Below are 13656 nucleotides of genomic sequence, written 5' to 3'. Positions count from 1 at the left end.
GAGGAGGGACGGGCTGGAACGTCCAATAGGAAATACTAAAATCACAGCCAAAAGAAAATCAAGATTACCGAGGGACAGGCGAGAGACAGCGGGATAATCCAGTCTGATGATAGGACGATGGGTCACAGGTGTGTCTGCCAATCTGTGCTAGAGCTGCCACGCCCACTACAGAGAAAAGGGGCGGATACCAGGAACACACCCGATTAAAATAATGTGATAAACTAAACAAAGAGCCCAACCCTGACAGAGATAATATGCAAATGTTTGATGCTTTCTGCTGCTTTTTGGTGAATTCCTTCATCAACATCACAAATTTATAAGATGCCCATTTTTGTGTAAACTTGATTTGAGCTTTACTACGGTAGATTTTTATTCTATTTAAAGTAACAACTTCCAAAGTTAAACAGCCAATGCTCTGTTTTAGTGTTAAACGTATAGATTAATAGATTACATTTCATAACAGTGTCCGCCTGCTGAATAAAAACAAAAAAACAAATGGAATAAATTAAATGGCATTCAGTGTCTAGTATCGATACAGATATCCAATGATGTCTCACCGAAATATCACGTTGTACACGGACGATGTCCTGAGTGTACATGGTAACGTTAAGGAAGAATTTGATTTGCACATGTTTTATTTGCTATAACGCTGCTATGTCCCCGCCCAGCTCTGAGTAGCTGGGCGGGGACATAGCAGCGTTTTTCTGTGTGTACTAAATGTAGGTCACAGGTCCTCTCCCTTTGAACTGGACCGAGGGAATGTTGGTTTTGAGGCGGTGGGGATGGAAAGAGCAGTCACACAAAAAACAGTTATTAAAAGCTTACCAGTTGATCTCCATTCGGTTTATAAATGTATTGTTACGAGACATGCTGACTGAGCATATTTCATTCCACCTCTTGCAGGTAGAGATCAAAACCAGCTGGCATGTTATTATTTTATTGTAATGTTTTTATTTGCATTGAAATAGGCACAAATCAACAACAGACGTTAGTTTGACGTGTGAATAATTGTTTTTTCTGCAGACCGCCACATCGGTCTGAAGGCGGAGGCGGCCGGGGCCGTGCTGCCGACCCTGAATCTACTGAGAGACAACAGCAAACATGCCCGGCGAGCATCGGCGTGTCTCTGGGTCATCCAAGTACTTTCTTCAACAGGTACCCCCCCCCCACACAGTGTGTTTGTTTTTCCCAGAATATTTACTGTAAATAATCAAATCAAATAACATGTTACGTACAATTTATACAAATATCAATAAATAAGCAGCTCGTTCCCCTCCTACCTGGATCTACACAGTCCACATGGTGATCTGGATCAGCACCAGAAGGTTCTAGATTGGTCTTGGTATCTTTTTACACCAACCAGGAATAGTTCAAGTGAATGTTCATGTTTATTTTTAACTGATTCTTGAATCCATAAATGGGTTTTAATTTTAAGATGTAATATTTGTTCCTGACCTCAGTCTGGATCAGAACCAGAAGACATGTATTACAGTACAAGTACAGTCAAACAGTAGTATGTATTACAGTACAAGTACAGTCAAACAGTAGTATGTATTACAGTACAAGTACAGTCAAACAGTAGTATGTATTACAGTACAAATACAGTCAAAAAAAGATAAAAGCCATTCAAGAAAGTCTTTCGCCATCAAAATCCTAATGAAAGACTTTCTTTAAAAGAGAATTCTCGCTCAAAGTACCAACAGAGTTATAAACCTTCATCCCTTTATTTTCACCTCAAAGGCTAAAAGCTCCTGACATCATCAGGAATGAGCAGACAAAAAAAACAACAGAAAAACTATTTTGGTTGCTACCTGAAAAACCTTGCTGCACCTGCAACAAGGGGGGGGGGGGGGGGGGGCAGTCCCAGGAGAAAGCAGTAGGCTCGACTGGAGTGGGAATCAGTTCCCAGAGACCAGAAGGGTTTCCCGAAAAAGGTCACTTTGATGCTAGAATTCATGTTCTTATCCTCCTTACAGGGTCTACAGCAAAGCTGATCGGAGAACGCCACGGACTGGATATCATCTACTGCCTCCTGCCTCACTATACCACCAGACATCTGCTCACGCTCAAGTACGTATGCCTTTCTGCTCTTCCCAGAGCGCCATCGGGTCATTGTCGCCAGTGTAGAGACTTGCTTCCACGTGGATGTGTGACGTCACCTGGCTCCTCGTGACCGTTGGGTTGGACACTGCTGATGTGCATTTACACGTCCAGGGTCTGCTTCCCGTTGCATCCGTCCACCTCTCGGAAATGTGGGAAGGCTTATGGTCATGTTACGAACGAGCGTGCCCGAAACCCAGAGCCAGACCACGGAGATGGGTTTCTGACGTTCGATGGCTATTTATATTTATCCAGTCTGCCGAACTCAAATTCCTGCGGCTGGAACTGGAAAAACGTCCATTTCATCGATGTGACCTCATGACGTCCTTCATTTCAAATGGGAGCCAAATGCCAGCGTGTACGGTAGCGGCATTCTAGTTTATTTTAGATCCTGAATTCTTCAGTTTTAATCTCTATATACTTACTCAGACTGCTGGTTGTTGTCAGTATTTATCAGACTGAGGTCGTACAAAGTGTGAACTTTTGCTTCCTGGTGGATAAACTGATCAATTCTTGTGTCTTTAATGTTGTAAATTCTAATTTTGACTGAAGGATTGTTTTTCATCCTAAATCTCATTATCAGGTTGCAAAGACACACAAAAGTTATTTGGTGTGTTTCATTCACTGATTTATGTGTGAGAGCGTTTCTGACGGAGCTGTTTGAGACAGAAAAGAGGGACGCTGTCCTGCAGCATCTGTTTGAGACAGAAATGAGGGACGCTGTCCTGCAGCATCTGTTTGAGACAGAAATGAGGGACGCTGTCCTGCAGCATCTGCTAGAGACAGAAATGAGGGACGCTGTCCTGCAGCATCGGGTTGAGACAGAAATGAGAGACACTGTCCTGCAGCATCTGTTTGAGACAGACAAGAGGGACGCTGTCCTGCAGCATCTGTTTGAGACAGAAATGAGGGACACTGTCCTGCAGCATCTGTTTGAGACAGACAAGAGGGACACTGTCCTGCAGCATCTGTGTGAGACAGAAATGAGGGACGCTGTCCTGCAGCATCTGTTTGAGACAGAAATGAGGGACGCTGTCCTGCAGCATCTGTTTGAGACAGAAATGAGGGACGCTGTCCTGCAGCATCTGTTAGAGACAGAAATGAGGGACGCTGTCCTGCAGCATCGGGTTGAGACAGAAATGAGAGACACTGTCCTGCAGCATCTGTTTGAGACAGACAAGAGGGACGCTGTCCTGCAGCATCTGTTTGAGACAGAAATGAGGGACACTGTCCTGCAGCATCTGTTTGAGACAGACAAGAGGGACGCTGTCCTGCAGCATCTGTTTGAGACAGAAATGAGGGACGCTGTCCTGCAGCATCTGTTTGAGACAGAAATGAGGGATGCTGTCCTGCAGCATCTGTTTGAGACAGAAATGAGGGACACTGTCCTGCAGCATCTGTTTGAGACAGACAAGAGGGACGCTGTCCTGCAGCATCTGTGTGAGACAGAAATGAGGGACGCTGTCCTGCAGCATCTGTTTGAGACAGAAATGAGGGACGCTGTCCTGCAGCATCTGTTTGAGACAGAAATGAGGGACGCTGTCCTGCAGCATCTGTTAGAGACAGAAATGAGGGACGCTGTCCTGCAGCATCGGGTTGAGACAGAAATGAGAGACACTGTCCTGCAGCATCTGTTTGAGACAGACAAGAGGGACGCTGTCCTGCAGCATCTGTTTGAGACAGAAATGAGGGACACTGTCCTGCAGCATCTGTTTGAGACAGACAAGAGGGACGCTGTCCTGCAGCATCTGTTTGAGACAGAAATGAGGGACGCTGTCCTGCAGCATCTGTTTGAGACAGAAATGAGGGATGCTGTCCTGCAGCATCTGTTTGAGACAGAAGAGACGGATGGCTGCCTGTCCATAACCTCTTTGCATAATAGATTGTCAACATGTCCTCATTGTCCAGGCCCACAAGCTGCCTTTCAGCATCTTTGGGTGATTAAAGCCGAGACAGACAAAACATGAAATTGCACAAAAATGACTTGTGTTGTGCATTTCAGGTTAATTTATGTTACATTCTGATTTGATTCTGTCCACCTCGGATCACCCTCTCTTGGAGGAGTTTGCTCTCCTACGCTCTGGGCGGAGATACAAGCTCCCCAGGATAAAGAGCAATAGATTTAAATTTTCATTTGTCCCAAGTGCAATAAATGTTCTTAACCTGCACTAACCTTCACTTGTCTGCACTGCTCAGCAGCACTTTATTCATTAGGGCCTCCATCCCAGAGATAGGACAGATTTATTTTTTATTTTTTTAAGGTTGTTTTTATTGTTGTTTTACTTTACATGTTCCATGTCGTCCTGTGGCATTGTTGTTGTTGTTGTGACCTCTGCTGCAAAGCAAATTTCCCCTTGTGGGACAATAAAGCTCTGAACTGAACTGAACTGAACTGAACATATTTTGTGAAACCTGATCTCTTACACTAACATCAGATATAATGCAAGAAAGGTCAAAATGTCTTTGGCAGGCCGGACTGAAATTTGCTGACATGGGTCAGAAGAGTATCAAAACAGGTCATCAACTTATCCCTGGTCTCAACACATCGTAATTCCTCCTGGCCTAATGGCTCTTAAATAAACCAGCAACCATCTTCTTTCTCGTCTGGATCATATGTCTTCTTCCCATCTGTCTCTGTCAGAAAGGATGGCATTTGACTACGATATTAAGAGTCCCCCAGCGTACCTCAGCAGCATGCCGAGAGCGTCAGGGCTACCAGCCTCTCGGCTTGGGCCAACGCCAGGCATAGCGGTCCCTGATCAGCCACGAGGGAACCTGAAGCTCCATGGCGGTGTAGGGAAATCAGATGCTGTGAGCTTTCTACATTCCTTTCATACAGAAGCCAGCTGCCTGAATACAATCAAAAGACCGGGATTCCAAATTTCAAACCCAGCGGCCACTTTGGATAATTTGAGAGAAATTGTGACACCCACAGCCACAACACTAGAGGGAGCTCACACAACAACCTGATTACCCCCTCCTACAGGACTAACATGGGTAAATCATATTTTTATAATACTGCCCCCCAAGGGTGGAACTGTTTGACTCCTGCCCTCAAAACATGCACCTCTTTGGCCTCCTTCAAAACGGCCCTAAAAATACACCTACAGGGGGACAGAAACGGAGATAGTCATCACGATTCTCTTCGGATCAACCCCGCCCCCCCACCCCCTTTTGTCCACCTACGTTGCACATATTAAGTGTCTTTTTAATTTATTGTTAATTTATGTAATCTATTGCCATTCGTTGTCATTTTGCATCAGTGGTGTAATTTATTTTAGATTTATTGTTAGTTTGCATCGGTGGTGTAAAATCATTTTATTTTTCTAATGTTACTTTGCATCAATTGAGTTATTGAATATTGGTTGGTTTTATTTTTATTTGTATTGTTACATTTGTATTGTTAAATGTCGATGATTTATGTACGAAGGACTTTCAACGGAAACAAGACCGCAAGGGCTTTTTTGAAATGCTCCTCTTAGACAGGATGTTTGACTTTATTCGTACTGTAATACATGCTACTGTTTGACTGTACTTGTACTGTAATACATGCTACTGTGTGACTGTACTTGTACTCTAACATTCTATCTAATAAATATATTCATCATCATCATTGGTAGATTTGAATATCAAGTATTTAATTAATAACAACAACAACCTAGCAGGAGACATTTTCCAGAATTTCTGAATTAATGAGATATAACTTCAGAGCATTTTTTAACATTTCAGAGCAGCCATTCAAGGTTAGTCAGACAGCAGATCATTTCCCAATGTCTTAAACCAAGATGAAAATAAAAGTGAAATCAACGAGCAAGATCAGCCATTACTGGACTTAAAATAAATAAGCCTACAGAATTATTTCAACATTTCAGAAAAACAGAAAAAAAAACGGAAAAAAAAACTGTGTAGGTTCTCAGTCACGGTAAATAACAAAGTGTAAAAAAGAAGAATCAACTTGACTTGGGATAAATAACGTTTTCTGAACTGAACTGATTTGTTTGAGCTTTGTCTTCTGCTCCAACAGGAGTTTACATATCGGGACCCTCAGCCAGCCATTTAGAAGTTAAGACGCCTCTTGAATGAGAGGTGAAATGTCTTCAATCAAACAAAGAATTCTAGTTGATTCTTTGTTTTATACTCTTCGTGATTTACCTTTAAAAGAATGGTCAAGCTGTGTTATGTGAGATGAAGAAGATGAATGCTTGGAAAAGTTCATTCGGGAATAGAACTATTTTATTAAGCATATGAACAGATGACATGTTATTGATCGACTAGCTGGATATCATGGTCTGAGGATCTATGAGAGGCCAACAACTACTCCCTCTCTTTATGTGCTTTTCTAACCATAACCCGGGGTTGACGGCGTAACAGGGATTGTCCTTGAGCCGGAACACTGGATTCTCCGGAATGGTGGCTGGCACAGAAAAAGAAAAACTTCCCAGAGCAGCAACAGTGGGTGAGGTGGAGGCCATGACCAAAGACGTAGTGGCATAAAGAGTCATGCCTTGTTGAAAGTGTTCACGGTACCGCTGCTGTTTTCCCACCTTCATTTACAGATATCCTAAAATTCAGTGATCTGGCAGTTTAATTCCTTTGTCCAGTTAAAAGAAATAGTTCAAAATAACAAAGATCTAAAATAAATACCAAAATGTATTTTGTCTAAAAAGTGGATAAAACATTCATTTCTGAGAACTTTTTACATGAATCCAACTCAACATACAGCGCAATGGTCCCAGTGTTCCCATCAAGATACTTGATCTGTGTAGACACACGTCTGGAAAAATTCTTATCCGGTTTGACATCAAGACGGGGGAACGTGCACATGATGTGCGTGCACATGCGTGTGTTTGCGCCCTGCGGGTCCACGATCTACCATTTTCCCTGCTTAAAGTTTATTTTTGGTGGTAATGTTCCGGCGAAAATTGGCAACAATTGTGTGGTAAACACTTGAACCAGACGCTTTATGGAGATCCGTCATGATGAAGAGGAAGTTGAGCTGCAAGGCAAAGCTCTCGATTTACCGGATCGATCTCCGTTCCTACCCTCGCCTGTGGGCACGAGCTCTGGGCAGTGACCGAAAGAAGAAGATCGCGGGCACAAGCGGCTGAAATGAGCTTCCTCCGTAGGGTGGGTAAGGGGACAGGGTGAGATGCTTGAGAGGAGCCAGATGAGGTGGCTCAGGCATCTATTTAGGATGCCTGCTGGACGCCTCCTGGACGCCTCCTGGACGCCTCCCTCCGCCAATTTGTGAAAGAGATAGAAAGAGGTAGAACGGAGAATTATGCAATGGTGGTGTCTAATCTTAGCAGCAGGAAGCCAGCATGTAAGATCTCCAAAAATCTCACGTTAGGTCACGCAACAGTCACATCAGGTCCGTCCTCCTTGTTTGTTTGCAAGATAACACAAAATGTTCAGGACGGATCTTGATGAAATTTTCAGGAAATGTTGGGAATCTTACCGGTAAGAGCGGATAAAATTTTGGTGATGATCCAAATTTTCGGTAACATTGCAGTCAATAGAGCTTGTTTATGGAATTTGTCAGAATCATGTAGGGTGGGGAGGGGAATGTTCTTGAAGGATTCTCTGGGTTGTATAGCCTTAAGTAAGTACAGTACCCACCAATAGCCTACTTGTGTGTATTGTGATCCTCTGTAATTTAGTGTACATAATTTTTTTTTATATATCTAAATCCAAAGGAGTGACACACACACACACACACTCACACACAGTGCTGGTGTGCTAGCTGCAGCAGTGTGTCACACATACGTATGTTGGAACTTGTCTGAGACGCTGTCTGCTTCCTCTGTTTTTCTTTTAGGGCAGCGCTTCATGCCTTTGCTGCTCTGCTGCACACAAGTAAGTTTTCAACTTTTTAAAAGCGTTAATCTTCATCATTAGCCAGCCTAGACATCATCATCACAACACAACTCAAACTATCAGGTTTCTGTAAGGAACCGGCATGCAAGAGGACCCCACAATGCGGAGACAGAGACAGAAAACAGTTCAATGTTTTTAATTCTACCAAACTCAAACACTCAGAAAAAGTACTGAGGGGGGGCTGGACGTCCAAGAATGTACCAAAAGACCGCAGCCAAAGGAAAACCAAAGTAAATAGGACTGGAGATGCATAAACCAAACTCACAGTCAAAACAATCATAAAGGGGAGAGCTGGACTAATAGCAAAACAAAAACTCACAGGCAACGAAAAACCAAGGTAAGTTTCAATGGAAGTAACAAAATAAAAATTAAAAAACAGTCGAGGTAATCAGGATCAGACAGGATTATGCAGTGACATCACTGCATGTAAAAACAGACAACATTTAGTCTCGAGTCAAATCTATGTGTGACTCAAGTACAAGTTGCATAATTGAGAGTGGAGAAGCTCCATGGACAGACACGAACAGTAGTTATTGTTGTTTTCGTTAATGAGAATCCTTTAACGTAGCATCCAGGCATGCTGAATCAAGTCTTTATGTAACATTGGCGATTATTTGTTGGTTTTGCTGATTCATGGATTAATTAATGCGATTCATCAAAACACTGGAAGTCAAAAGGCAAATTGTGAGTCAGCGATTGTTAGCGGTTCAAAGTCTCGAATGCACATGCTCTGCTTCCTTCTGCCCCCCCCATCTTTGATTTCCTTATCTTATCTATTATTATCTATATTCTAGTCCCTCCAATTCCTGTCCTATGAAACTCTAAAGAAAGTTCAGTCAGGAAGAGTCTTCCTTTTCAACCTCCTCTCACAAATGCTGAGTCATAATTTCCCATGGCTGTCCGTTGGAATGTTTGCTGTTCTCTTCAGGTCATGACATCTCTCTGGGAAAGCTCGAGTCATCTGTAATCTCCCTGCTCTCTTTTCAAACATGACAGCTGCACCTTTCTTTTGTTTGATGGTCAGCTGACATTTTCATCATTTTGTCATACACAATGCAATTCTCAATTTGGAAAAACGCAGACCTCCGCCAAGCAGCTTGTTCCCCTCCGAACTGGATTGACACCGTCCACATGGGGATCTGGATCAGCACCAAAAGGTTCTAGATGGTATCTTTGGTATCTCTATACACCAACCACGAAAAGTCAAAGTAATTAACCGAGCTCATAATGTTTTAAACTTTGGGTCAGAGGAGGAGTTTTGTCGCTAAAGATGATTAATTTCATAGCCACATGTAGACGTAAACAGTAAACATGTAAATAACTGTCCTCGTCCTCCCCATGTGCTTCTCTGTGTCCCTCACAGAGGCCAACGTTTGCCTGGCCGTCTCTAAGGGTTACATCGCCGGTCTCTTACGGCTTTATGAGGACTGGCACAGCAAGGACGGCCAGCACAGTGCCACGGCTATTTGCCACGCCCTGTTGCGCTGCCTCCATGAGGCCACCCACAGAACTGCAGGCAGAAAAGCTGTAATGTCCCAAGGAGGCCTTAGAATACTCTACCAGGTTACACAGGTACAAATGTGACCGTTTCCTTTTCTTTACTGTCCTGAATGTAACTCTAACTCTCGGAACATGACATGACGAGCTCTGAGGTCTCCCAGTCAGGGAGTCCAGGATCTAACGCCTCCTTAGTCAGCCGTGATCACGAACACTGATCTAAGTCACACTTGATCCAGTTTCCTGGATGTAACTGTGCGCACGCTGACCCAGGTTTTCCTAACGTGCATCTTTGCATAATCAGACCATTTTTAGTTCGTGCTATCGCAGGAATCCTCATTAGTCTAATTTGTGTCTTGGCAGACATGTTTATCGAGTGAAGGTCTGGAGTCTCTGCTGGAGCCCACTGTGCAGCTAATGAGAAAGTGTCTTCCCAAGACTCGTGTCCCGCTGACATCAGATCAGTCTGCATACACGTTCCCCCTGCCTGGAAGACCACATTCTGTCCCCGAAACAGAGCTGGCTTCAGGTACATCTTCTTTCTATGTCAAGATTCATGCAGATTACGCTGAGGGTTAACCCTTTATTGCCAAACGTATCATATTTGACACACATGGCCTTTCTGGATTTTGAGACTTTTAATTCAGAAGTTTGATTTTTTTTTTCTCCAGAAAAAGCTGATAGATTTTAGAACAGAAGTTGTGCGGTTCAACGCGATATTATGGGAATGTTTGGACGTGTGGGATTATTCCCAATCCGAGCAGAAATAATCCTCCTGCCAGGTTTTAGCTGCTCTTTTCTCGCTGTTGTGTCCAGGTGGAAGCAGCGAGGAGAGCGATGATGATGAGGAGGCCGACGATGGCCGAGAGGAAGACAACAAAGACGATGTAAGTGCACGTGATCCTTCAACAGAACCCGCCCCCACACAAACTGACTCCATCCTTACCCCCCCCCCATTGCAGAAGAAACAGTTTGTGAAATCGTCATCAGCAATAATAAACCGATCTTAGATTTAGCACTGACTGTAGTATCATTGAGTAGTAGGTTAACACGACGCCCATTTCCTGCATATAAATGGGAGGTCGATTATGAGTCCTTTGACCTTTCTTGAAATATTTACTGATTTGTTTATCCTTTATTTAACCAGGTAAATCAGTTTAGAACCAATTCTCCTTGCAGTATTGGAAATAAACAATTTATGAATTCACTAATGACCCCCCCTTTTGTATTTTTGCGTGGTTGACTAAATGAGTCGTGTACATAAAGCATTTACTAAACACAGCACAGTGATTCTAATATTTTCGTTGTTAATACTAAAGCATAATAAACTGATTGATCATCACTGCAGCATAAAGTCCATTACGCCTATACTAAACATCACTGCCTTGTACTCACACACTGTGTGATTTGGTGCTGTTGCTGCCTGCACCCCCATCAGGGCTCCTTGTAAACGAATTGGATCTAGTGAGATTAATAATCTGATGAAGCAAAACTGTTAAAAAAGATACATTATTTGTTGCAAGAAATACATCTTTGAATTTGTATTTATTTATTTATAGAAAATGCAATTAATTATTTGCCTTGTGCCTGCCTGTCTTTACTCAACATGTATAATGGCAGGTCCAGTACATTCTACTAAATTCTACTGTGCTGGCAAGATCTTTACTGTGAATCAATGTCTCGGCCATAAAAGAACCCGGTTTAGAATGAGGTCTCGTGTGGCAGCAGGTTCAGCTCAAATGTACCGGTAGTTGACTCACCTTCTAATATCTGATATTGTAAATATGTTAAAGTAACATGGAAAAGGGTGATACAACCCACACATTTAAATACCTGGAAAAACCAGAAAGCCTTTCGGCCTTTTGTTGAAAATGGCATAATGCTGCCCTCTAGTGTTGTCAATCATGCATGAATCCCATTCCAACATTTAATCCGATGAAGTTATGAGAATCCTTTCAAGTCCAATCATTTGAGAAGTCTAAAAAAACTTCTCCAGCATTTAAAAAGAAATGTCATATTTGAAGTGCTTCTCTCTGCCTGTCCTGGTGCCGAGGATGTAATAATAATGTTGCCATAGCAACGTTCTTTCTGTTGCCCTCCCCATCTTTCTCTCCTCCCTGTGTGTTGCTGGTGTAACCTCCGTTTGTTCAGGATGACGACCTGGAGACAGATGTGAGTAAACTTCGCCAGCGTCCTGACCCGGACCGACCCAAAGAGCTTCTGTCGCAGTACGGCCGCTTCTGCCCCGAGTTCTCATGTGACTTCCAGGTAATCACGTCTCTGGCGTCTGGAGGACGAGTGGAGAGACACGGACTGCTGGAAGTGAGATATTATGCTAAAATGCAATAAATGTTTCGTTAATTTTCGGTACAATAAAGGCAGAAAAAAACTAGAATTTGTATAAATAAATAAATAAACAAACAAATAACTAAATAAATTGGACAAATTAGAGGTTTTTAAACTATTGTATTGTAACAATTTCAAAAGCTTAATAAAATTATAAATAAACCAGTTAAAACTGTAAACTTTGAACACTTAGCAACAGCCTGAATATGACAAATGTAACTAATACTACTAGTACTACTACTACTACTACTACTACTACTAACTATTCAAGCTTAAAGGTTTTAGCTTAGGAGGACACATTGGAACGGGACTGAATCCTCAACATCGTCTGTGTCTCACAGGAGGACTTGATGTCAGAGCAGGAGGAGCGTTCAACAGCATCATCGTCTTCCTCAGACAAGGACGCCGTCTTTCTCACCAGTGTCTTTCCCCACACCGCCCGGACGAACGGAAGGAGGAACAGTTCTACCTGTGAACTGTCACCCTCCTTGTCAAGGTCCCACTCAGAGACAGGAATGTCCACCACAGGTCAGAGCTTACGTCAAGAATAGCGTGGAAAGCAACAGCTAAGTGCGTGCTATTGTTGTCCTCGCCGCTCTTTCTGTCTCTGCAGCTGCTGCTTTGTTCGAGTCCCACAGCAGCAGCAGCGTCCTCAGCTCCAGCCCCGGCGCCAGGACCGCAGCGAGACAGGCAACGTACGGCGCCGGTCTCCTCACGCAGATTTAGAGAATAACTGAACGATGGATCTGGATGGAAACAATAGTGCGACATAAAACACACACAACTTGTGTGTCCTGCTTCTAGGAAGGAAGCCCCTCGGTATCAGAGGCGGGATGGACGGGATCACATGGACAAGCGTGCTGAACAATCCCAGCGCCGTACAATGATGGATCTGCTGCTGGAGAGACGGCGTGCCTGCACCCCCAACCACGAACCCAAACTCTACTGCTCTGCTGCGGCAAAAGTCAGGTCTATTCCGGGCTTCACCATCCTGGCGTTCCCTGATTTCTGGGGTCACATGCCACCACCAGGATGTGAACCCATGGCCTCTCGCAAACCGGACATACAGAGGTACTCAGTTATACAACTGTATACCGGTACATGCAGCCAGCGCTGTGAATACTCGTGCTTAAGGGTCCCATATTCTACCCTTTTTCCACAAGTTAACGCAGTTCTCGGGTACTTCTATGAAATATCTGTGACAGTCTTTGGTCAAAATAGCAAACAGATGCTGCAGGACAGCGTCCCTCTTGTCAAAGAGGATTGGTCCAGATCAGACGTTGCCTTGGGATCACTTGGTGCGATGGCCCTAATTTATTTGGCTATTGAAACATTTTTTTTTTTGAAAATGTGTCAACATTTGTAAGAATTGATGAATTCCCTTTTGTCACGAGCAAAATCCTGAAGCTGGAGCTCCGCCGCGTTTCTGGATTCTCAACATCTGAAGTCTGTTGAACACGTTTTTATCGGCGGAGACTTTTAAGAGATTAAAGAAATCCAATTAAACGTAATTTAACTTAAGAACTAAATAAGACCACGTACATGCATGTCATCAGTTCAAGTGTAAGGGATCGTTTGTGACGTCATTTTTCTTGCTTGTTGCGTCGCTTCCACGCATCAATGGATCTGATGTTTGTGCGTGTCTCTGTCTCTACCAGGCAGAAAGTGCTACAAGACGTCCAACGCTTCCTGGATGCCGAAGACGTCATTGACAGAGTGGTGTTTGATTTAGAAGACGACACGTAAGCAAACAGTAAAATGCACGCGTGGCTGAAATGTGGATCATTGATCAATCAGCTTCTTCGCTGTTGCTAATAATGCGTCCCGCACGACGTT

The 13656-nt window shown here is 43.4% G+C and overlaps 1 protein-coding gene across 1 annotated transcript in view; it reads left to right on the top strand.

Annotated features, from left to right (window-relative positions):
- Positions 1-13656, top strand: part of LOC137893571 (cytosolic carboxypeptidase 4) — a 32326-nt gene that overhangs the window by 5429 nt on the left and 13241 nt on the right. The window contains exons 3-14 of the mRNA XM_068738981.1: positions 904-919; positions 1024-1155; positions 1977-2070; positions 7919-7956; positions 9341-9549; positions 9838-10003; positions 10291-10361; positions 11626-11742; positions 12162-12348; positions 12434-12515; positions 12625-12891; positions 13479-13562. Coding sequence (XP_068595082.1) covers positions 904-919; positions 1024-1155; positions 1977-2070; positions 7919-7956; positions 9341-9549; positions 9838-10003; positions 10291-10361; positions 11626-11742; positions 12162-12348; positions 12434-12515; positions 12625-12891; positions 13479-13562 — 1463 coding nt within the window. The remainder of the gene's footprint in view (positions 1-903; positions 920-1023; positions 1156-1976; positions 2071-7918; positions 7957-9340; positions 9550-9837; positions 10004-10290; positions 10362-11625; positions 11743-12161; positions 12349-12433; positions 12516-12624; positions 12892-13478; positions 13563-13656) is intronic.

This window comes from Brachionichthys hirsutus, chromosome 5 (assembly GCF_040956055.1).
Source record: "Brachionichthys hirsutus isolate HB-005 chromosome 5, CSIRO-AGI_Bhir_v1, whole genome shotgun sequence".
NCBI classification, from domain to species: Eukaryota; Metazoa; Chordata; class Actinopteri; order Lophiiformes; family Brachionichthyidae; genus Brachionichthys; species Brachionichthys hirsutus.
The sequence above is the reverse complement of the archived record's forward strand: the minus strand, read 5'-3'. Positions and strand labels throughout refer to the sequence as shown.